The sequence below is a fragment of the Gopherus flavomarginatus genome, chromosome 3 (assembly GCF_025201925.1).
Source record: "Gopherus flavomarginatus isolate rGopFla2 chromosome 3, rGopFla2.mat.asm, whole genome shotgun sequence".
Lineage (NCBI taxonomy): Eukaryota > Metazoa > Chordata > Testudines > Testudinidae > Gopherus > Gopherus flavomarginatus.
Window position 1 is genome coordinate 71,304,879 of NC_066619.1, and position 25,187 is coordinate 71,330,065.

Genomic DNA, 25,187 nt, shown 5'->3' on the forward strand with positions numbered 1-25,187 from the left:
TTACCTCTGCTTGCTGTAACTTTGAACCTAAGGCTAGAGGGGGTTCCTCTGGGCTATATGAATCTGAGTACCCTGTAAAGTATTTTTCCATCCTGACTTTACAGAGATGATTTTTACCTTTCGTTCTTTAATTAAAAGCTTTCTTCTTAAGAACCTGATTGATTTCTCCTTGTTTTAAGATCCAAGGGGTTTGGATCTGTGTTCACCAGGGAATTGATGAAGCCTCTCAAGACTGCCCAGGAAGGGGAAGGTTTTGCGGGGAACAAGAAGTGATCCAGACACTGAAATTTCTGGATGGTGACAGAGTTACCAGATCTAAGCTAGTAATTAAGCTTAAGTGTCCATGCAGGTCCCCACATTTGTACCCTAAAGTTCAGAGTGGGGAAGGAACCTTGACAGGATTGAAGAGAATAAACATAAACGGGGTATATAGAAGAAAAGAGAGAGAAGGAGCAGATAGTTACAGTATTGCAGACCGTGCTTTCTGATGTTCGTTACTATAGAAACGAAAGGAAATGGGAAGACATTGGTGAAGGCAGCAAGATTACTCTATTAGCTTGTAACGTAACGGATAATAGGATGCAAGTAATGCATACATTCGTTTTTGCAGCATCTTTATCAGGCAAACAAAGGAACTAAACATCCCTTGGAATTAAACCTATTCCTAGTGTCTTTTGTCTCATAACATTGTATTTTAGGTATTGATTATCAAACTCCATGCTAATTTCTGCATTTCTACTAAACTGCAAATGTCAAAAAGCTGTAGTTATTGCTCAGTGTCAGAAGCCATTTGTTATGCTTCCATTTATGTAACTATAAAAGATTGTGTGAAGAAGAGGAAGCAAACACGTAATGCAGCCTCCAAAGTGGTGACGATTCAGCTGTTTGTACTGCATATATGTGCAGAGGGAAGGAGACAACAGGAGGTTTGTGTGGCAGTGATTGGGAAGAGGGGACTGAGTGCTGGTGATGTGTGTCATTAAGGGTCCAATCCTTGGTGTGCTTATTACCTCTCTGAGGTATTGAGGGCCCTAAGAATCAAACAGATTCAAACCTAATTCTTTGTATTTTTCGTTTTGGAAGGAACATTAAACGTAGTCAACAGGAGCTGGAAGGAATTTCTCAATCCATTTAGAATCCCCAGCTAATAGTTTCTGCAAAGTGAATTTCTGACAACAGCAGTTCAGTAGAATTTGGCATTTATGTGGCACTTTACATCCTCAGAGTGCTGTACGAACCCCTAACTTGACCCTCAACACTCCTGTAGGATAAGGAAATGTTATCCCCATTTTACCGTCCCTGGTATGTAGTGATGGCCATCTTTTTGGTGCACTATGTGAAATGAGCCAGTGGTCTCAGTTCTGTTCTAGAGGACAAACACTGAGGAAGAGAGAGAGGTTATGTAATGTACACAATGCTACAGAGGGAATTGTTGCAGACCCAGGATTAACCCTTGAGTACTGTATTGCTGGTCCCATGCTGTGTACTGTATACCACAATTGCTCCAACAGACTAGCAAAGCTTCAGACCAGTAACCCTTCTTTTTTCCCTTATCCCATCAATTAGGGTTGGGTCATGCAAGCATCCTCCATCTTTGTCTGTCCAAGGCAGCACTAAGGTCCACCTGCTTACCAGATTCTTTGATGCCATTCATCCATCGCTTTGATAGCTTTCTTTGGAGTCTTTCTTTTCATCCTCTCCTGCCATGCTGTGCTCATCAGGTCCCCTTCATTTATGCTCTGCATGTGTCTGAACCAGTGACGTTATGCTTCTTGGATTTTGTCAGCCACAGCATGGACTTGGACTTCAATCCTAATGCTTTCATTTTGAAATCTTCTTCTCATCAGATCCCCTTCATTTGGATCACATATTGGCAACTCCATCCTAAAGGGATTTGCCTCATTTAAGAGACTCTCAAAGTATTGTTTACTCCTCTTCTTTCCTTGTTCAGGTGTTATTAGCACAGTCTCCCCGATCATCATTTACAAATGATATGCAATACCATCCTCCCCACAGTTGCATCTCATTTTTGCAGTGCTGTATGTCTTTTTGCCAGCCACCTGTGGGTCATTTACGAGCTCAGCATACAGATCATCCAGGGCACTTTATTTGACCTTTTTCACTGCCCACTTGGCAGCTTCTTTGTATTTGTTTTCATTTCCAGCAATGGATTCATTTCTTTTTCATGGTGCTCTGTTTTTGTTTGTTTTGTTCTGGATCACTGTTTGCACTTTGTCAGTCCACTGTTAATTATTTCTTGCTGTTGATTTTCCCCATCTACATCATCCACGAACCTTTTTCACTTTCACAACGCACATTCTTTTGGGGTGGTTCTACTCTGTCAGCTGGTGGCAAATCAGTTTCTGGACACACATTCTGTACTTTTTGCACAAACTTCTCTGTTGCACATCTCTTAACTTTCTGTATTTAAATCATCTTTCTTTTGAGCTTAATTCCTCCTTGTCCAGCACTCTACCACAATCATTGCCACAGGAGGTGTGTTGCACTAGGTATCGATTTGCAGCCCATAACTCTACACCATTGAGATTTCCTCACCAACATCATATGGCTTTTGTTTCCACCACTGATGTACATAACCAACTGACACATCCTCTTTTGGAATCAAGTATTAGCTATCATCCATTGTTTGGTAATACAGTAGCATTTTCCCTTCATCGTTCGTAGTTCCTAGGCTGCATGTTCCCAAACACATTTCATACCCTCTTTTGTTTCTGCCTGTGTGCGCATTCAGATCACCCAGCACCACCATCGGCTGCTGTGTCTGCTAACACCTGCAGATCTTGGTAGGAAGTCTGCTCCTCTTCATCACGTCCGGGCTGAGATGCCTACACCGATATCAGAAACATGACACACTTTTAATTTTTAACAGCCATCAGTCTGTCACTTACTCTAATAACTGCACACACCATCTTCCTCAGCTTTCCTCTCCCTGCCACCCACACTTTATGCCCCCTTTTGTCACCTGCATAGGAGTATTTAAAATCTAAGGCCAACCCCTTCGCTGCATTCCCCGTCCATCACATTGAAACCTCTCCTTACCATCACATCAGTGACTTCTATACCTTTACATGTCAGACTGGATATACCCAGTGTTGCCACTTTTGAGATATGGGGCTTCTTTGGCTTTGCAGATCACTGCTTTTAGTCTGATTCTTTGCTCTGACCACTGGTCCTCTGACTCTCTAGAGGGCAGTTCAGACACAGGCTGCCAGAAATCCTGTTGGCCCAGGGCTGCCAAGCTTGACGTGGGTGAACCTCTGGCAGAGGTCAGAAAGATAATTAGCAGTAGTCCCTGGCAGGAGGCATACAAGCCAGCCTCACCCCTCCTTATATCCAGCCTCTAGAGTATCAGTTGCCTTCCCTGACACACATCACAATGAAAGGAACTTTCCCCAGTTAGACTAAGTACATGCCCACTCTCTTCCCACCTTGTTGCCATAAACCTGGTGGATTATCAACAGGCAGTGCTGGTGTCACCACTGCCCAGTGCTGGGCTTCATTTAACCCGTGGATGGGGGCTTGAGATCAGAGATTTCATTCTCCTAGGTAGGCTGCCTTGAACTGTCTAGTTTTTTTAAGGACACCAGGTGCCTGTTTTTCACACACTTCACTTTTAATGAAAATATCTGCACCACATGGAGACAAGTGATGGGGAGTTTGGCTGTCAGAGGCCATCCTAGACATCGGCCTTTTATAAACATTTTATAGGTATTGGGAGCTCATCCCAACCCCACCCCAGCCATAACAGCTCTTTGGAGAGAAAGTAAGAATAACCCCTGATGGTCACAAGAAAGTTACAAGAGTTGGGAAAATGTAATTGAAACTCCTAGTACTAAAGTTCCACAGAGCCCAAGAGAGAGGAGGAAAAATAGTGCATCTTTCTGGGGCTGGGACAAGACATATTAGGTTAAGTCTACACCAGGAGTGCTAAAGTGGTAATGCTAATCCAGTATACTGAAACAGCAAAGCATTCCTAGTGATGCAGCTAATACCAGCAAAACTGGGCTTTTGTCATTATAGCTGAGTCCAGCCCCACCAAACAAAACAAACTACCCTGGCAAAAGTAATTTTTGGAGGATTCAGAGAAGGATTAATTACAGAGACCCAAAGCCACATTATTCCTGAATAAGAGCAGCCACACAGGGGTTTAACATGGTTTAATTGATGTGTGTTGACCTCATACCGTTAGCTGACTCTCCTTAACTTTCCTAAGTAATCCCATGTAGAGATGGGCTTAGTGTGGATCTGGCATTTGGTTCTGATATAAGTTATACAAGATGTGTGTTGTATGTTTGTTTTCTTCCTCCTCCTCTCTTAGCACAAAGTAAGTGCCATGATCATTTTGCTATTCAGGATGTCTCAGTGATTCAGTTTCCATATTTTAATTGCTATAGCTTTGCAGAAAGTCTTACTGCTCACGTGCATCTTGTCTGCAGGAGGATATTGGTTTGCTTCCATGGGAGAATCAAAATGACGGTTTACATAAAAATGATACAAACTACAAAGAATGACTTTCAGCTTTTCATAAATATAACATATAAAGTCAGTGTGTTAGCTGTTCTCTATCATTTGTCTGGCAGGCAAATGGTATTTTTTAAAAGTACTGTATGCTATAACAGCACTGTCGGTGAAATTCATCCAAGTTCAGAGGGTCTTCACAAAGCCTTCTGTGCCACGTAAACTTGTCTGTGCAAGAGGCTGTGAGCGTAGCAGTAGTGCTCCAGGGAATCTATCCCCTTTACTCCATGGGGTGGGAGGAGGAGGAGGGACGAATAAGGGACTGTTGGAATGGACCCAGAGAGACTTCACTATCTTTTTGCTTTTGCAAATCCATTGACTGGGAGTTCACTGGTAGGAGAGCCAGTAGTGACTGTTCCAGCCCATAGGCCTCACGAAGGACAATACTGCAGTGCATGTTCAGAAGAGGGCAAATTGAAGGTTGGTGTGGCAAGGGATGAGGGAAAGGGATGGGTGAGTCTCATCTTTGCATCATGTCAAGGGTTGTGTTCCTCTACTTCACTGTAAGATTTGGCTCCCCCACTGATATTTGGCTACTTTGCCCCAGGAAGATATGGCTGGTTGGCAGCTGGCAGAGTCAGAGGCTTCTGATAATGGTGTTCAGAGGAGTACAACAGCTGACAGTGCTGGTCAGAAACTTATCAGGGAGTGAGGAAAACACAAAACGTTTGAAAGCTGTGGGGAAAAGAGGAGTATTTTCAAGGATGCACGTCATGGCATATTTAGTGTGCATGCAGGTGTGTGCATAACAACAGGAATATGTATCTCATATCAAGCATAGGCTTCAAGTGCATATCTTACATGAAGCACACATCATTCTCTTGGCTATTGTTCAGCATCATCTATGGGTTGAGCTTCTCTGGTGAATAATGGCTTCTCTTTGCTATTTCAGAATTGTGAGTCTCCTCAGAGACTGCCTCTCCCCTGTGCCCTACTGTGGCAATTGCAGTTGACTGGCATACTTTTGTTGTCTGTTCCCAGGGTTGAACTCCTTAAGTTGGGCAACAGGGCTTTTTCAAGGAAAAGTTATTGACTCTGGAGTGATCCTTCTTGCAGCTTTCCACGCCTAAGAATGTCAGTGTTAAGTAAACAGCACCCTATTCCTCCCATGGGGGACTGAACATGAGAAAATGTAGAACAAATAGATTTGGGCACAGAGAGACATCGATGGGGTCTGAAATAGGACTTGTAATGGAGAGTGAGTTTCAGCCTTAATTATAGAGCCAACTTGACTTCAGAATTACTGGAACTATTAAAAAAATATAAATGTCATGTAGCCAGTAAAACTCAAGCTACAATACTTCTGCAGCTGCCCATTATCCCTTTCATGGATCTGGTTTCTTCTCGAAAATCAGATTGGAGGTCAAAGTTAAATTGCACCCTTGACTTTACAAGTTAATGGTCCATGCCAGCTGTCCTTAGTGAAAATTACTGTTGCTCTTTACTCAATGAATGGGAGTTTCACCTAAGTAAAGTATCAGAGGGGGAGCCGTGTTAGTCTGGATCTGTAAAACACGACAAAGAGTCCTGTGGCACCTTATAGACTAATAGACGTATTGGAGCATGAGCTTTCGTGCTCCAACACGAAACCTTATGCTCAAAATACGTCTGTTAGTCTATAAGGTGCCACAGGACTCTTTGTCGCTTTTTACCTAAGTGAAGACTTTCAAGGTCAGGCCCTATTTGTTCTACAGTACTTGAAGAGGACCCATTGCAATTACATTCTCAGTTAAGAAGTCAGACATGTCTGAAATTCCTGACCTTTATTAGTATTATTTATTTCTCTATTAAACTTTTGCTTTAGTGACGATGTTTTTATCATCTGCAGCACCAGAGATTCTACGTGGATGTGCTTATGGCCCAGAGGTGGACATGTGGTCTTTGGGAATAATCACCTACATCCTGTAAGTTTAGACAGTAATACCAAGTGAAATATAAAATAGGGTATTTTGATGTTTCATTTTCAAGACCACAGATTTTTCTGACATTCTGAATTGTGCTAACAGAAAGTGAAAAGATTCTTAATTTGTTTTATATGGGTTATATTTTAATGGTATTTAAATGATTTGAAGGTGCACAGAGACGATTTAAGTAATACATTTGTCATATATATCATAATATCGCTTGTCTAAATTACTGCAAACACTCATTAAACATGAAAGATTGTAAAAATCTTTTATTTTAGACATTATGTTTATTTTTTGCATTTCACTCAGCACAGACAATGAAACTAAATGGGCCATTTATAATCATTTATGTGTCATATTTCTAGCACAGTGTTGTGTTTGGGTTGAAAAAGCTCAAGGGCAATATTTCCATTTCCATGTTTCGATGTTTTAATAACTTGATTCATTATTGATATCCCCCAATAAAAACTTAACTTTGTACTTAGACTGCTTAAGTATCTCTTTTAAGATACTTTATACAGGATAAACCTATTACTCCAAATGATCTCTGGACACATTGAATAATGGGTGATTCATTGGTTAAATACAGTAAATAAAGCTCTTCCTTGTCTTTCATATCTATTTTACCTCTTTAGATTTTAAGCACCTAAGGACAGAGACCATGTAAAATAGTGTTCTTCATATCTAAATAAGTAGCAGTAAATTATTTATGAGCTGTAGAAAAGAGCTACATTGGAAATATCATAGGCAATGCCAGATTGTATTTGCCACTAATAAATACTTAAGGATATACAATTATCCCACAAAGATTTTGGATATAAACGTAGTTGTTATGAATTTTGTACATTCTTGGGCTGCATTAGGGGAGCTTTCCCCCATTCAGCTGCTGAATAGCTGCCCTAGAGCTAGTTTAGCTGGCTTGCAGGAATTATCCTTATGCCCTGGCAAGTGCCAGTTGTCATAATATCTTGGCAACTGTTGTAACTTAACGCAGCCCAGGGACGCAGCCTGGCTCGGAGCACCACAGGAATGAGGAAGCACAAAGCTGAGAGCTCCTCAGATGCAGCAGAGGATCTGGCACACTGTATGTATTTCCTTTTGGGGAACAGTGCACTTACTAAACTATATTGTAAATAAAATTACTAGTGTGCTTAGATATTATACAGTGAGGAGTATGCCACAAAAACCTGGACGGAAGAGAATAAAACAGAATTGTGCTCTGATGCAAGTTGAAAATAGAAACAATTGTCTTTTCAAAAGAGCAGACACAGTGGGCCAAAAAGAAATTAAAGCACATGATTGCACTTGAGCTGCCTTGTAACAGCAAGGAGCACAGCTGCACCAGGGTTTCTGAGGACTTCAACTTCCAACATTTTTGGTGCCATGATTCAAATGCCATTGCTGCTGATTCACATCCAGATTCTCATCTGGAAGTCTGCCGTGCAGTTAAGCAGAAAAGAAATGGTGAGCTGTTGGGCCCAGAAAGTGGGAGAGGCATGGCCTTCCCACTCAAAAGAAAAAGAAGTTTGTTTGCCCTATTTCTGGATTGAAATGGTTCATAATCATCAAAATATTCGATGTTAAACTCAATACTGTTCTGTAGTCAGAGATATAACTGACAAAGGATTGTAAGATCCAAAGTGTCCCAAATTGTTTTAGGCAAATAAGGTTTCTGTAGTGTTATGCACTGTTTACACAACTGTCTTGCCCAGTTTAGGCCCAAATATTCAAACAGAGAAGCCTAAAGTTAGGCACCTAACTCTGTAGTTTGGTATCTAAATAAGAATGGCCTGGTTTTTTAGTGGTTAGTATTAGTTATTTTATTTCGCATAAATGAAACGGTTCTGAAGAAGGTTTTTGACAGTTGAAGGGCATTGTGCATTCTGCATGCCGTACATCTGTTGTGCTGACCCTTCTCTTTATGGGAGAATGAGTGACTTCTGTTAATCCTGTGGCAACATTGATGCTAGGGTGATTTGTTTTCTCTTGTTGTGCAGCATGTTTGTGGAATGATTTCAGTCAGTACACTCTGGGAAGGGGAAGAAAACAGGATTTTTATTTATATATATATATATATAGTGTGTGTGTGTGTGTGTGTGTGTACACTATATACATACACACTATTTCTCACACACGCATGCACACACTATATATATATATATATATATATATATATATATATATATATATATATATATATATATATATATGTGGGGGCGGTGTATATACACATATATATATTGCTCACAAATTATTTTAATACAAAATCTTGGGAAATGCAATTTTTTTTATATAAAGCATAAATAAGATCAGTGATCTGCTTTCATTTTCCTGTAAAAGAACAGGTTACAGGATCTCCTTAATATAAGAAATTAGAGTATGATTGATAGGAAAGAATGAAAGACTCTCTTAGAGGAGATTTGCTACACACGGGTCATAAATTATTAGTGTAAACCTCAGATCTGTGGTTTGTGTATTGAAGAGGAACACAGGCAGTTGTGCATTTTGGGACCCACTTTTCTGGATACCTATGATCATTTTGTTGTCCATTATTTTCTTATAACAAAATTTATTTTGCTGTCTCAAGACCTGCCACAAATATGCCCTGGGGTACATCTCATACCTTGTCTCTTATATCCAGCTTTATCCCTTCCTCTCTAATGCAAGTTATATTGGGGCAGATCCTTAGCTATTGTAAATTATTATCATAGTTCCATTGAAGTTAATGGACAATTTACACCAGCAGAAGATCTGCCTTGTATTCTTCTATAAAGACATTTTCAGAAATCCCATCCCACATCAGAGAGGCACATAGTAGTTAACAAATATGAGGCCTTGTCTGTAGTCAGTGTTACACTGGTTTAATGAAAATTGTGATTTTTTTTTTTTTTACCCACTTAATTTACATGGTACAAAACACATTCTTAATTCAATTAAAACCTGGGTTGTATTGCTTTATCTTAATTTGGTAAGGAATTGATTTAAGGTAAATCAATATAAATCTGATTTAAATTAACTTGAGTGTCCACACTGTGTTCTGCATCAGTTTATTGAAATCATTTTCAAATCACAGCTTTATTTAAACTGATCTAACTTTGAATATAGAAAAAAAGACCATGGGCTTAAGTGGAACACTTAACTATTTGGAGTAGAAGCATAGACATGAGCAGTAGTAATAATGGGTAGGAGAGTCGCCTATTCTATGAAACTCTCTTTCAGTTCACATGATAAGCATTACAAACATTATCATATGGTGTTAATGAGTCGCTGTGAAAATATTTGTAGCAGTAGGTAGAGATTAGTTTATCAGAGTCTACAACTGGAGCAGACAGAATAAGTGCAAGTACCATGTATAAGTACCCACAACAAAGCCAGATAGCATTGGAATGTTGCAATTGGTGAGGTATTTTTACATATAGTAGTCAATGTGCAATTATGTTTTTTCCAGATTATCTCTAGAACAACTGTATTATACTTTACTACAAAATCTAATCCTAGATGCAGTGACACCCAGTGATAGCTGTGTCATTCCTAATGCATTAGCTCTGCACAATTCTGGATGGAGTTAAATTTTAAAAAGATTTAGGTTTGATTTGAAGAAACCTTGTTTTTCTTGTCAAATTGGATGCTGTTAGCATATTTTCTCTTTAATTATGCTGGTTCCAAGAGCTTCAGTTGGTCTTGCTGAAATGAATTCCTTAGGCCACTGAGAACTACAGGATTTTTCCCCACTGTTTACATTTGAGATTTCCTTTGATATTCAGAAAAGGAAGTACTCTCTTGCATTATGCATGACTTAGCTCATATGGGGGCTCAGTAAACTAGCTGCTACATGCAACTACACTACAGCAATTATTGTCATTTTCACCCACTATGTAATCATTGTGTCCATAGTTATAAGCAGCAAGATGTCAGATCTCTAACAAATAGGAAACTACACAATGTTACTAGTTGGTGCATTTTGTGCAAGGACAGGAAAGAACCTGAAGATGGGAAGCTGAGCTGGTTTTACACTGCTGAGCTGATGTGCACCGAGCTGGTGCTTCCTGTTGAATCACTGTCAGGGGTTGTTTCCTAAAATGTGTTCAAAGCACTGGTAATGGGAGAAAGGAGGAAATAAGAGGGATCTTAGATAGAGGCCAGATTCTGAAAGGTTCTGAGTGTGCAACCTCCCTCTGAAGTCAGTGAGGATCGAGGTTGTTCTACACCTTGCAGAGTTGGGTCCCCTCTGATTATTGTAAAATGGACCAATTTTATACCTTAGTATTTCAATTCCAGTTAATATTACTGATGATTTGCTATAGTGTTCTAGTAAGTATAGATGAGGGAGAAGCAGCAGGGCAGAAAATAAGAGCGAGACAGAGAAGGTGGCAGAACAGTGATGAGCCACCATATCAACAGAATTGGAACTTGACCTAGTAGGTGTTGAAACCTCGTGGGAAGATTTCCATGATTGGAATGGTAAAATCACTGGTTATAACCTATATGGGAAACATGAACTGGACAAAAGGGTAGGAGGGGTGGCACTGTCAAAAACATTATCTGTTTCCAAGTCACTGAAAACTCAGAGGAAATGATCTTGAATGCTTATGGATCAGTGTCCTAACAGATACAGCTGGAGTGACCAGATGTCCCGATTTTATAGGGAGAGTCCCCATTTTTAGGTCTTTTTCTTATATAGGCTCCTATTACCCCCCACCCCCTGTCCCGATTTTTCCACACCTGCTGTCTGGTTGCTTTAGATACAAGATGGGGCACCTGATGTCTGGTACAGAACACCAAATCACACCAGAGAACAGGATGACCTGCTCCTTAAGTATCCATCTATAATGTAGAGGAAAAATTGCTCTGGGACTTCAATCCGAGTGACGTGCTGCAGGTCTCATGCTACCAGTATTAAAATGTCCTTGGAATTTCTGAATATGATTGATGCAGTTTATTAACTGAAAAAGTGTGGCATCCAACATAGAATTCTCCTGTATGAGACTTCCTCTTAACAGATAAAGAAACCATGGAACTAAAAATTAGTGGTAGCTTAAGTACAAATAATCATGGCTTGAACACATTTATGTTCAAACAGAATAAAGTGCAAACCAGCAATATATATACTTTGTGCTTTAAAAGGGCCAATTTCACAAAGCTGAAAATAAGTATGAGCCAAATCAACTAGGAGGAAGAATTTTAAAAGAAAAGTGTGAATGATAATGTGGAACTGTTTAAGAACATTCTGTTTGAAGCCTAGAGTGCCACAATTGTGAAAGAAGTCCATAATGATTTTAAAAAACAACAAACACACCCGGTTTAGAAGGGAAGTGAAATAAATATATTAATTATATATAAACACATACACACATAAAATGGAAGAAAGGAAAAGTTGATAGTAATGAATATAAATCAGAAGCTAGTAATGGTAGTAAATTGATACACGAGAACTTGTGGCCAGCAGAATTCGGCACAATAAGTAACAAATAGAATCCTGGCAAAATTGTTAATAATAATGCAGAAAAGGCAGAAGTGTTTTTTTTTTGCTATATGTTTGGGGGAAGAAACAGATGATGAAGGCATATCATATGATGATGAAATACTTTCAATTTCGCCAGTAACTCAGGAGGATGTTAAACAGCAGCTACTAAAGTTGGACGTTTTTAAATCAGCAGGTCCAGATAACTTGCATCCAAGAGTTTTAAAAAAGCTGGCTGAAGAACTCTCTAGATGATTTTTAAGAAGTCTTGGCGCACTGAGGAAGTTCCAGAAGAAAGCTAATGTTGTGTCACTATTTTAGAAGGGTAAACAGGAAAATGTGGGTAATTACAGGCCTGCCAGTCTGACATCGATCCTGGGCAAAACAATGCAACAGCTGATATGGGTCTCAATTAATTAAAAATATTAAAGGACAGTTATATAATTAATGCTAGTCAACAGGGCTTTATGGAAAACAGATCCTGTCAAACATTTTCATAGCTCTTTATTATGAGATTACAGGTTTTCTTGAATAAAGATAATAGTATTGATGTAATATACTTCTGTAAGGCATTTGATGTGATACCACACAAAATTTTGATTAAGAAACTAGAATGATACAAAATCAACATGGCACACATTAAATGGATTAAACATTGGCTATCTCATAGGTCACAAAGTGTAAATGTAAACTGGGGATCATCATTAAGTGGGGTCCCACACAGATTTGTTATTTGCTCTGCACTATTTAACATTTTTATCAATGAGCTGGAGGAAAACACAGAATCACTCCTGATAAAGTTTGCAGATGACACTTAAACTCCCTCAAGGGTGGTGTGAAATTAGACCTATGATCACAGAACCATTACCAGCTCCCTGACATTCACTTTCCCCCATGTTGTATCAGTAGAGATTACCACAGCAGAATATCTGAGCCATAAACCTTCTATGTGTCAATGGATGCATGATTGCTATTATTTTTTATTTACATTCCAGTAGTGCCCATGATATGCTAAGAAGACAAGCCATATACAAAAGTTGGGAACAAAGATAGTCAAAACATGTACATTTTATGTGCATTAAATATATTGTTTGTTTTATAAATAAATATCAGTTGCCTCTGACTGCTCCTCAGACTTGTTGTTATTAGTTACCTAATTTTTGCTACATATCTTGGTAACTCTTGGTAGGGTATTGACCTTAGACCAATGGAGGGAGGGCATTCCAAGGGAAAAGGGCATCTCTGAAGCCAGCACAAATATGATGGTGGGAGAAGCAGACAAATGGGGGTGAGGAGGTCAAGAAGACAGCAGTCCGTTCCCACCCACTTAAATAGAGCACTCAAAGATTCTACTGCTGTAATCTAATCCACCTCTGCCAGCCTTGAGCATGAATAGGGTTCTAAGAATGTTCTTAGGCTGATGTCTCTGTGCTAGCTATATAACACGATGCAGCCACTCCACCCACAGGCAAGCAGCTGCTTTTTCAGAACATTAGTTCCTTGAGCTTTAATGCATCTCTCTCATTTAAAAAAAACAAGATAGCGTGCAAAATATTTGTTTTTCAAAACTAAGATAACTGATACTGGAGTTTACTCTTGTATTTAACTAATAGCACCACTCTTCACTTTCTTTGCTGTTCATTGTTTTCTTATCTTCATTTTGTGTTACCTGTCATATTTACCTAGAACATGACAGCAGATGCACTAATCCTCTGTAGCATCAGGACACTTATTGATTAGATGGGAGATTACTGTAAAGTGATGAGCTTGGTTACAGTGTAATGCAAACAGGAGGCAGTGTATTGTATGATTGTCATCATTTCTGTGTCTTTGCCTTCTATCTGAAATATCGTTGAATGTATCTCATCTGCAGATGGGATCATTCTTCAGATAAATTATTGGGATGCATTGTACATACCAGATTAAAGTCCAGCTATTGTATACAATAATTGGGAGTTCTACAGTTGATTTCAGTAGGAGCAGGATTGTAACCAGTGGACCCAATTCAGAGATATATAAATTACGTAGGGTTAAATAGGTGCAAGTGTATGCATAAGGGAGTGTAGAGAGTGGGTTTATGTGTGATACATCATGAAGTGGCAGGAAAGTGTACTTTTCTCAGAAGCTAAACTCGCTTAGATTTACTCCTGAATATGGCCCAAGCAATCCAGTGACATAACTAACTTTCCTGGGTATGTGTGGTTGTTTTTTGTGGTGTTTTGATTTTTTTTGGTTAGTTTCTTTGTTTGGTTTTTTCGGGGTCTACTTTGTATTTTAATTTAACCTTAGTTCAACCCTCTTGTACATATACATTGTGATACAGTCTGAAATTACATGATTACATACTATCTTTCCACAGGATTCCTGCCTCATTCAGTGCACAAAATGGATGATGCTCATTTAAAGGGCAGCTATTCAGTATTTTGGTTTATCCCTATTGTTCAGTGTGTGGCCTTAGGCTTATTTACTGCGCAATGTTAAAACCCTGTTCTGAAGAAAGAAATATTAATTTCCTCCTGGGCTTTGCTATGTCATTCATCGCTATGGTACTTGAGTGTGTCAAACATTAATGAATTTATCTTCATAACACCAATAGGAGGTGAGGGGATGTCACCATTTTACATGTGGGAAACTGAGGCATGGAGAGATTAAGGTCAAAAGTATCCTCTAATTTTGGCTGCCCAATTTGAAATGAGTAAGACGTAACTTTTCAGAGTATTTGTAGCATTTTCATATAGCACTATATGTGTTCAAAGCACAGCTCCATTGACTTCAGTTGCAGCTATGAGCACTCAGCCTAGGGTCTGATCTGCAGAAGAGCTATCTCATCAGTCCCCAAAAACTGATGTGCGCATAATTAGTGACCTGTAAAAATATTGGGTTAAATGACTTGCCCAGAATCACACAGGAACTCTCTGGCAGAGGCAGGGACAGAATCCATTTCTCCAGGGCAGCATTCAACAGCCTTAACTTAGAGAACCATCCCTTCTCTTCCTGCAGTGCCCCCGGTCATTCCCTGCTCACCTTTCATCATCCGCAACAAACAAGGCAGTGGTCCTACAGGCAACAGCCCTCCATCACTACACAACCCTGATTCATCCCCAGAGTAGGTTCATTCTGTGCAAGGAATTAGACAAATTCCATTGAAAAAATGGTATATAGTCATGTAATTAGACTGTATCATAATATGTACTCTAAGGAGCCCAAATTAAGGTTACACAGTCAACCTTCATTGTGGTACTTCCGAACTTTTGAGTGCTTGACTGAATCTTAATGTTTCTAGTATTTTTAATGTGATTTCTTAAGTTTTTAAAAAAGCAAACTGAAAATACAGGAATTCCATCATAGCATCCATTTGCCACCCACATGAGTCATCATCAGAGTGATACCATTAGTCCCACTGCACAGGCTTTTGCCACTTGAGCGAATGGAGTAACTGATAGAGGATTATAACCTATTACTGCTGTGTGGACAAGCACTGGAGGAGGAGGGACACATTGCTAATGGGAGATATTTGCTGACAGCAGAGGAATAATGAGACTTGGGAATCTTGGGTTCTATTCCAGGCTTTGTAGCATATTGTGCTCCCATGAGCATAGACTCTCTTCTGCCCATCCCCCTGTCCCCCAAGTTTGACTCCTGCCTCATCCCGTCCAACCTGACTTTGTCTCATCCTGTCTCTTCCTCACCCCTGGTTCCTCGTCCCCATCCCATTCTCCTCAACTAGCCAGTCCCAATCTCCACTCCCAGTCTCCTCCAGCAAGTGATAGTCTCACCCTTCTGGACTCCCGGTTCCAGTCTCCTCACCCACCTCAGTTTCTTCTCCCCAGTCTCCTTGCCTGGCCAGTCCCAGTTCTCCTCTTCCTGGTGCCTCCTCCAATCTATGTTTCATCCCCACCCTAGTCTCCAGTCGCCCCTTGCCCACATTCCTTATCCTCACTGGTTCCCAGTCCTAATCTCCCTCTCTAGGGTTCTCATCTAATCTCAGTAATGCCCCTGTCCAAAGCTCCTTGTCCCAGTCTTTTTGCCCAGCCACTCTCAGTTCTCCCGCAGCTTCTCATCCCCCCTCAGTCCCATTTTCCTTGCCCAGACTGTCCTTGTCTCTGCTCTGGCTCTTCATACAATCTGTCTCCCCACTAACTATTGGCTCCCAGTCCCCTAACTTCCATTCCCTGTTTCTCTCCCTGGCTCCCAGTACTAATCGCCTTGCCCAGCCAATCCCAGTCCTCCTGCACCCCAACTCCCAATCCCAGTTTCTGTCCTTCTTCTGCACGAGGCTCCTTGTCCCAGCCTGTTACCTTTCTGAAGATCCAATTCTTGTCCCCTCTGAAGTTCTCCCTCATGCTGCCTAGGACTAGCAGGATGTTACTGAGATCACAGGAGAGACAGTCTCCCTGCTCTCACTTCAGATGCCTCAACCTAGACTTGCCCCCCGCTCCCCGACAAATGTCAAGTCTCTGCTCCAAAGCACTGGGTGCTAGAACATCTCAAAGACAAGATCACCAGAATTTTTTAACATGGGCCAAACACCATTTTTCCTAGCATCATTCTCAGAAACAACTGAACTATTTTTCCTGAACGTTTCCAAAAAAATCCACCCTGAGGCATACAACCAGCATGGACAATTTCGGCTAAAACAGTTGAAGTGTGACAAAGTTATAATCAACTGAAAACAGCATCTTATAATGGAAAGTGTCGGGCAACCTTAATAACACTGGTCTACAATTTTTGAGAAGTCATCTGCTTCAGAGATAAAATGTGATATTTATTATGTATTTTGATGTGCTGAATTCAAGTATGACAATTACAACAACTGATTGGCTACTGTTTCTAAGATATTTAAGTTTTTACATTTTATGTCTATGTATATTGTGTAGATAGTAGCGTTTTAATCATAAATTGTAAACCTAGGTCTTTTCATGTGTTTATGGTTGCTTTACATGATAATATTTCACCTGTTCTGTTTATGTAACACTTTATAAATGAGCAAAAGGGTTATATAAATAAAATTTATTATGAAACAAAAGGCAAAAAACTATTATGTACATAGTTTAGTCCTATTCAGTGTCTACTTGGCGCTTCTTGGCTTGTCTCTTGTATTCATTAAATGGAGCATCTCTTGTCACTGTCCAGCAATAGTCTGCAAGCATTGATGGGCTCCATTTGCCCTGATAGCCTGCCAGGAGATTCTACTGCTGTAGTCTGGAGCCCAACTGCTCTGCCTTACTCTTGGGTAGCTCCAAATCCCTGACAAGGTCATTCAGTTCACCTTGCATTATGAGGTGTGGTTCAGAGGAGGAGGATAGGAGAAAATGTGGGTCCTGTGACATTGATGGTTCAGGACCAGAAGTTTCATCCTCTTCCTCTTCCTCATCTGACTCAAGTGAGAGTGATTCTGGTGCATCAGGAACCGGCAGTCCTTCTCCGTGGGGTACTGGGCGTATAGCTGATGGAATGTTTGGATAATGCACAGTCCACTTTTTCTTCTTTGACACACCTTTCCCAACTGGAGGCACCATGCAGAAGTAACAATTGCTGGGATGATCTGTTGGCTCTCTCCAAATCATTGGCACTGCAAAAGGCACAGATTTCCTTTTCCTCTTCAACCACTGGCCAAGATTTGTTGCACAAGTGTTGCAGCATATGTGTGGGGCCCACCTCTTGTCCTGATCTCCAATTTTGCAGCCAAAAGAAAGGTGATAGGCTTTCTTAACTATAGTGGTTATACTGCGCTTTTGTGATGCAAAGGTCACTTCACCACAAACATAGCAGAAGTTATCTGCACTATTCACACAAGTACGAGGCATCTCTGCTCACTTTGGCTAAACAGAAATGTGTCCCTTTGCAAAATCAAACACTGACAAATAAGAGAGCATGACACTATGATTTCTAGAGCTGATCTAGGGCAATTTGTTCAGCAGAGTGATGTAAGCTTCGTTATGATTGCATCATCCATAACTTCTAGGAATAACATGATGCAATTCATATCATGTATGATGCAATACCAGCTTCAGATTGCATCATTCATTGTTTTGCCTCAAAAGCAAGTCCTGTCCAAACCCAGTCATAGATTTATTCACAGATCCAGTCAAAGATGTATTTTAGTCATTTCTGGTTTAAATTGAGATCCCTTCCCTTTATAACTCACTTCTCCTCCGCCATTCCCAAGTCAAGGGTCGTATATACTGACCCAATAGCATATCTTGAAAACTAGAGCAAATCAACAATTTTAAGCATCATTTTCGTTCTCAGAGTGACCCAGAATTAGTAAAGTTGGACTACGTTTATTTCAGAAGCATTTTGGCTGTAGAGCAGTGTAATAGGTGATGCGATCAGCCCTGCCTATAATGTGTGTGTGTATATATACATATAGGGACCACTTAAAGTGACATGTATAAAGACCCAAGCAAAGGTTTGTTATTTTTGTTTTTGTTTTTTAATTAAAAGTATTTGTTTTCACGTGCAGGGTGGGAAAAGAGCTGTGTAGTGGGTAAAAATCACATAGGGGAATGTTCCTTGGAGCCTGAAATCACTTAGATATTCGATAAATTTTGCTCTCTTTTCCTCTTAGACTTTGTGGATTTGAACCATTCTATGATGAAAGGGGAGACCAGTACATGTTTAAAAGAATTTTGAATTGTGAATATGACTTTGTGTCCCCCTGGTGGGATGACGTGTCTCTAAATGCCAAGGATTTGGTAAGTACAATAAGAACACAAAGTGTAGTATTTTCTCTAATGTATATGTGACATAGCTCCCCAAAGGCAAACAGTATTTGTGTGTATTTGTGTGGAGTTTTTTCACATATATCCTCATCTCACTTTGATCCCAGACTATCTTGTTTGCCTGCAAATCAAGACTAATTTGTTAAAATGAAATAACAACCATAGATTCCAGTGACCTGAATTTCAGAGATGCTGAGCACCTCTTGCCCCTGCTGACATCAGTTAAAGCTGTGGCTTTTAAGTACTCTTGTAAATTACACTGTAGAAATTCAGAGATTATTGCAGAACATGTATTTAAAAAAAGTTCTATTAAATTACAGTAAAAAGTCCCCACGCTACATCATACATCACTTGTTCAAGATCAGGTTAATATTAAAAGAACCTGGCTAAAGATTCTAGTGTCTGACTTTTTTCGTAGGTATCATTTCTTTGAGTAGTTTTCTTTTTCTTTCCATTTCTTTCTTGTTCATTGAGTTTCAGCCTCAAAAGGGCTATCAAAACTAGCCCCCCATAGTTTGTATGGTGTCACGTTTGAACTTTTTTCCTTATAAAGATTAAATAACAAAGGCTCCAGCTGTTGTTTGACTATAAGATTCTGTCCATTTCTGAGCTTTTTGTGATCAGTTTTTAGTAGATGAGTCAGAGTCATTGCCCTTAAGTATGATCCATTAGTAAAATGCTAACGCTGGAGCATTATCTGCACTATATCCTTTTATTACTGGGTAAAGTAAATTGGATCCAAAAGATACTGATCTACAAAGATGAACATGTCCAACTTCTATTTTTACCCAATGATACGTACACAATTTAGTTATTTCATTAAAATTACAGTAACAAATGTTCAGTTCCATATCACTTGTACAACCTGTGCCATAAAACGCTACATTAATTAATGTTTGTAAAGTGCTTCAGGATGCTTCGGATGAAAGGCACTGTAGAGGTTCGAAGTATTTATTGTTATTGTATTAGATTTAGAGTATTTCTGAGATGGAGAAAATGTCATTTACATCTCTGTGTAGGCAAAGGTCAGCTAAACAATACCCCACAGCAGAGCTAAGTGGATGGTCTTTGTGTGCATACGGCAGTTATGCAAGTTGTTTCAGCGCAGTTGCTCTAATGGAGCTCATATTTTCAATTCTGAATGGTTGGGAGTAAAACCTGAACCAGAGACTGAGTCAGTTTGTGGCTTTGAAGCCATGACCCATGCTGTAGGGAGGGATGAGCAGCTGCATTGCAGTTGGAGCCACAAAGAGGCATTCTGACTAACTGATCCAGAATTGCTGCTTGGACTCACAGGGCGCACACACGACAGTGACACTCTAACTTGCTCTTAGGAGGGCCGTGGTTTTTCCCTCAAAGTACTTGTGGGGGAATTCCACCAGGGCGGGGATAAACAGAATCTCCCTTCTCCCGCTTAGGTCATGGAGCACTAGCAGAGCTACTCCACAGCCACAGTGCACCCTGCTCATGAAGGGTGTTCAGCCAGGACATATGTGAATTTTTAGATTCACTGGCTACAGTCCTCCTCCTGTGTCCACTTTTTTTTTCCTCATTTTTCTTATTTTTCTTTTTTTTTCTTTTTTTTACAATGCCACTCTGCCCTGCTGTGGATGGACATCTGTGGAACACAGCTTCACCATGCACACCTATTTGCTCAGCGTCCCACACCTTCCACATGCCAAGGCTGCATTGGTAGTGGCATTTTTCTGGAAATCTCCCACCATTGTGCTAACAAAGGTGCAGCTCCACCAGTTGGAGCGATGGTGGAAGGACAAGTGTAGATAAATCTGTGTCATCTAGCTCTGCTAACAGCAGGTCTAGAAGACACACAGTGGTGAAAATACCTGAGACAAATTGCTTAAAACGGTGCAGTTACAGCCCAAGGCTGGGGTTTTTCCACCTCTAAGGCTAACCAGACCAACCAGACAAAGAGGACTTTGGTCTCACCCCACTGGCTAACCACAAGTCACACAAACAATTCCTTTAGGCACTCCAGTCTCCCAGTATCACCACCAGTGCTACTCGTTATGGGGACCAGTAATAGAAAAAAGGTTCTCTTGATCCCAAAGGACCAAGCCCCAGACCCAGGTCAATATACAAATCAGATCTTACCCAAAAATCACGCTGTTGCCAGTCCTTTAGAATCTAAAATCTAAAGGTTTATTCATAAAAGGAAAAAGATAGACATGAGAGCTAGAATTGGTTAAGTGGAATCAATTACATACAGTAATGGCAAAGTTCTTGGTTCAGGCTTGTAGCAGTGATAGAATAAACTGCAGGTCCAATCAAATCTCTGGAGTACATCCCCAGCTGGGATGGGTCATCAGTCCTCTGTGTAGAGCTTCCATTTGTAGCAAAGTCCTCCAGAGGTCAGAAACAGGATTGAAGACAAGATGGAGATGAGGCATCTTTTATAGTCTTTTCGAGGTGTAAGAACACCTCTTTGTGCTTACTGTGGAAAATTACAGCAAAATGGAGTCTGGAACCACATGGGCAAGTTCCTGCATACTTTGCTGAGTCTCAAGGCATATCTGCCTTCTCTCGATGGGTCAGTTGTATAGCTGATGATCCTTAATGGGCCCTCAAGCAGGCTAGGCAGAGCTGACACCAGCTTGTCTGGGGTGTCACCCAGAAGCATAGCATAAGTTTGAAATACAGATAGTGTAGAACCAATGTTCATAACTTCAACTACAAAATGATACAAACACATAGACAGCATAATCATAACCAGCAAATCACAACCTTTCCATAGACCCCTTTTATACAAGATTTGGTGCCCCTACAGGACCTTGGTTGCAACCATGTTGTATGTGGTCCCAGTTCAAGTCAATAACATGACACCTGCCTACAGGAGCACTCCTGCAGTTACTATTAGCTGCTAATGTGGATAAAACTCCAATAAACAGAACTTTACAGGTTCTGCTACTTACCTGTGCCTCCATAGGATGATAGGAATTGCCATCTCTGGCCTTGGCTACACTTGAGAATTACAGCACTGTTAGTGGCTTTATAGCGCTGTAACTCACTCCCCGGCCACACTGGCAAGGCACATACAGCACTGTATCTCCGTGGCTACAGTGCTGCTTGTACTCCACCTCCACGAGAGGGATAAAGAGTATGGCGCTGCTGCTGTAGAGCTGGGGTGCCAATGTAAACGGAATAATCTTAGTATGTTGTGACCTCCAGAAGCTTCCCATAATCCTTTTAAGTGAAGATTACTCTCTTTGTTTTGTTGTGATGCCTCTCTTTTTGTTGTGAACTCCGGGCTCCAGAGCTGCTTATCAAAAAACAAACACAGCTACTGTTTGCTGTGAATGAGCAGAGGCAGGGGGGCTCCCTTTGGAACACCCACAGCTAGTGTTTGCTTGAAGAGAGGGGGAGGGAGGGGGCTTGAGGAGAGAAGCAGCGAGGTGGGCGAAAGGCGGGGGGTCCATTTCGGCGTGGCTGCTTATCTGGTCTGTGAGTTAAAAAAACAAAGTTGCTGTTTGCTTTCAGTGAGTGAGAGAGAGAGCGGTGGCGGGGGGTCGGAACTTGCAAGGCAGCTGCTGACACAGTGTCAGCTCCAAAAATCCACACTCTCTCCCCCCCACGGTCCCTGTCTCACTCCACTACCCCCCTTTTGAAAAGCACGTTGCAGCCACTTGAACGCTGGGGTAGCTGCCCATACTGCACCGCTCCCAATGCCACTGCAGATGTGGTCACGACAGTGCGCTGGTAGCTGTCAGTGTGGACAGACTGCAGCGCTTTCCCTACTCAGCTGTATGAAGACAGGTTTAACTCCCAGCGCTGTACAGCTGCAAGTGAAGCCATACCCTCTGATAGAATCTGGCCCTGTATTAATTTCTGTTCTGTTCCTTTAAACATTCTAAAATGTTGTTTACTTTTTTGACTGACCACTGTGCATTGTGCAGATGTTTTCACTGAGCTGTGAACAATGATGCCTAGCCCATTTTCACAGTACAACTTGCACATTTGTAAAGTACATTCTATGGAGTATAAAGTAAGAATACACAGAACTTTAAAAAAAAACCACACCTTATTTTGCACACTTATAGTGGGCATTTGCATGCATGAATGTACTTGAAGTCATGTGCCTAACTCTGAAAATATGGCTTTTTATGTGGGATATTAGGTAGTTTTGGTTTATATTTTTTAAAACTTTCCAGTCACCTTTAAAACTTAAATCTCCAAAATTTAAAAAACCACATTTGATAGCAAGTGAAATGTTACTGAAATAAGGCCCTGATTCTGCTGTGATAGAGGTCTAAATACAGTAGGTAAGAGTGTGATTCAGGAAATACACAATATTTTGAGGTATATGTGATTTAAGCCTATTAAATGCAATTTTAAAATTAAATATTGTTACGTTGAAAGATGCTAATGGCTGCCAACAGGTGAGTCTTGGATCCAAAGACAGTCACAGAGCTAGTGAAAGTCAATGGCCAAACACTTTTTCCAGACTCAGTGGATTTCCAGAAAAAGCAGTGGATTTGGTGCTCCTGAAAGCCAAGGACTCATGATAGTGAAAGACTATATGACACCATTCACAACACACCTCAGTTACCACTTAACCTTCACCACTAGCCATGATATTCCATGGACATTTCTTAACCCAAATTTTCAAAAAAGTTCAATGCCTCTTTCAACCGCTGTCTAATCTAATCCCCACTGCTGTTCACTATAAATAACATTAAAACTTGTGAGGTGTACTGATACTCTTTCTAATGTAGCCTTGCAGTCAGCCATTCAAATGCAATGTTTCTTATGGCCATACTTTACAATCAATTTGCATATTGTACTTACAGTACATGCAGGATTATTTTTTTCATTGGTAAAGTGCTATAAACTACTCGAGCTATAATAAAAGCAATACAAGAAAATTAGTACATAGAGGTTCAAAATGAAAGTGAATGTGTTTATTTTGCCTTTGTCTCTTTCTCTCTTTTATACTTAAGCCCATTTACCATTAACCGTTTAACATATTGCAACTTGGGCATTATATTCTCCTTGGCAGCTTAGACAAATGCATTCGGCTACTGTAGCTGTAATGAAAACGCACTAGTTCACACAGCGTAGTGTTCAACAGTAATAGATTTTTTTTAAAGATTTTTTTTTCTGTAGCACGTTTGTGTCTTTGAGCAAGACACTTACTACGTGTCTTCAAAATGGAGCTAATATTAACAACCTGTGTTCCAGGGTTGAGTCTGCTAGTTCTAGAATTTCTTTGTTGAACTGCAACAAAAAATGATAATTTGTTTCCTAGAGAGCCTTTAATTGAGCAGCTTCACAAAACCAAGAACAAACCCCATAATGTAGGTTTCACTACATATCATTGGGGAAGAAAGTTGACTTTCTTTTCTTGATGACATAGGTTAAAAAGTTGATTGTGTTTGATGCTAAGAAGCGCCTCACGACCTTTCAAGCTTTGCAGCACCCCTGGGTCACAGGAAAGGCAGCCAATTTTGCACATATGGACAATGCACAAAAGAAACTTCAAGAATTCAATGCTAGGCGTAAACTTAAGGTAAGTCTCTGCATTTAACTTTAAAAGCATACAGCAGCATTGACCATTTAAGAAGCTGACAAAACTATCAGAAAATTTGTAGTTCGGTTAAAAAAAAAATTTTTTTAAAACATCTATTCCTCTGTCCTTTTCTATAATAACTAATGAAGATGAAAAGCTAAAGATAATCCATTCACTCTGTGCAAGTGGACAAGTGGAAATGTGCAGAGCTGACTGAAAGCTATAGAAACAAAACTGCTTAGAATAGGAAATGTTTGCAGTGTTGTTGTAGCTGTGTTGGTTCCAGGATATTAGAGAGAGAAGGTGGGTGAGCTAATATCTTTCATTGGACCAGCTTTTGTTGGTGAGAGAGACCATCTTTTGAGCTTACAAAGTGCTTTTCTTTCATCTCCGTGTAAGCTCAAAAGTTTGTCTCTCTCACAAACAGAAGTTGGTTCAGTAAAAGATATTAACTCACCCACCTCATCTCTAGAATAGGAATGGCTTTTAAAAATCTTTCCTTTTTTATGTTTAGTACTGCATGCTACATCCGTAGAGTGCTGATTGGAAGGGGGCTAAGTTTGAGCTGGTTTCCTCATGGAGTCCTGTTTCTACAAACCTGGAGGATGCTTGATCTGTTTAGTTAAAATTTTACTTTATTAATGTTTATATTTTTGGCTTTACAATACCCTTGAAACGCACATGCCATTCCCATGGGTATCAGTAGGAATGTGAGACATGCACTGAGAGCATTTTACTTTATGACCCAGAGGGGCAAGTTTTCAAAATTAAATGCTTGTGTTGTGCATACCAAATATGTGCATTCAGGCCCAAACATGCAGTTCACTGTTATTACAGGTAACTTGGCAAGCATTGGGGCAATTATATACCCTCCGCACCTGAATCATTATACCAGCTGTGCAGATGTGACTTCAATGGGAATTGGGTCAGGCCAATAAACACCCATTTGCCCCTTTGTTGGGATAGTTGCATGCAAGACTTCGGCACTAGTGAGAAGAATTTCAAAGGCACAGACGGCAGTTAGGCACCTA

At 40.3% G+C, this 25,187-nt stretch overlaps 1 protein-coding gene across 1 annotated transcript in view; it reads left to right on the plus strand.

Moving 5' to 3' along the window:
• The window catches only part of CAMK4 (calcium/calmodulin dependent protein kinase IV), a 312,068-nt gene that overhangs the window by 282,460 nt on the left and 4,421 nt on the right, over nt 1-25,187 (plus strand). Inside the window, exons 8-10 of the mRNA XM_050945920.1 lie at nt 6,368-6,443; nt 18,479-18,605; nt 24,004-24,156. Coding sequence (XP_050801877.1) covers nt 6,368-6,443; nt 18,479-18,605; nt 24,004-24,156 — 356 coding nt within the window. The remainder of the gene's footprint in view (nt 1-6,367; nt 6,444-18,478; nt 18,606-24,003; nt 24,157-25,187) is intronic.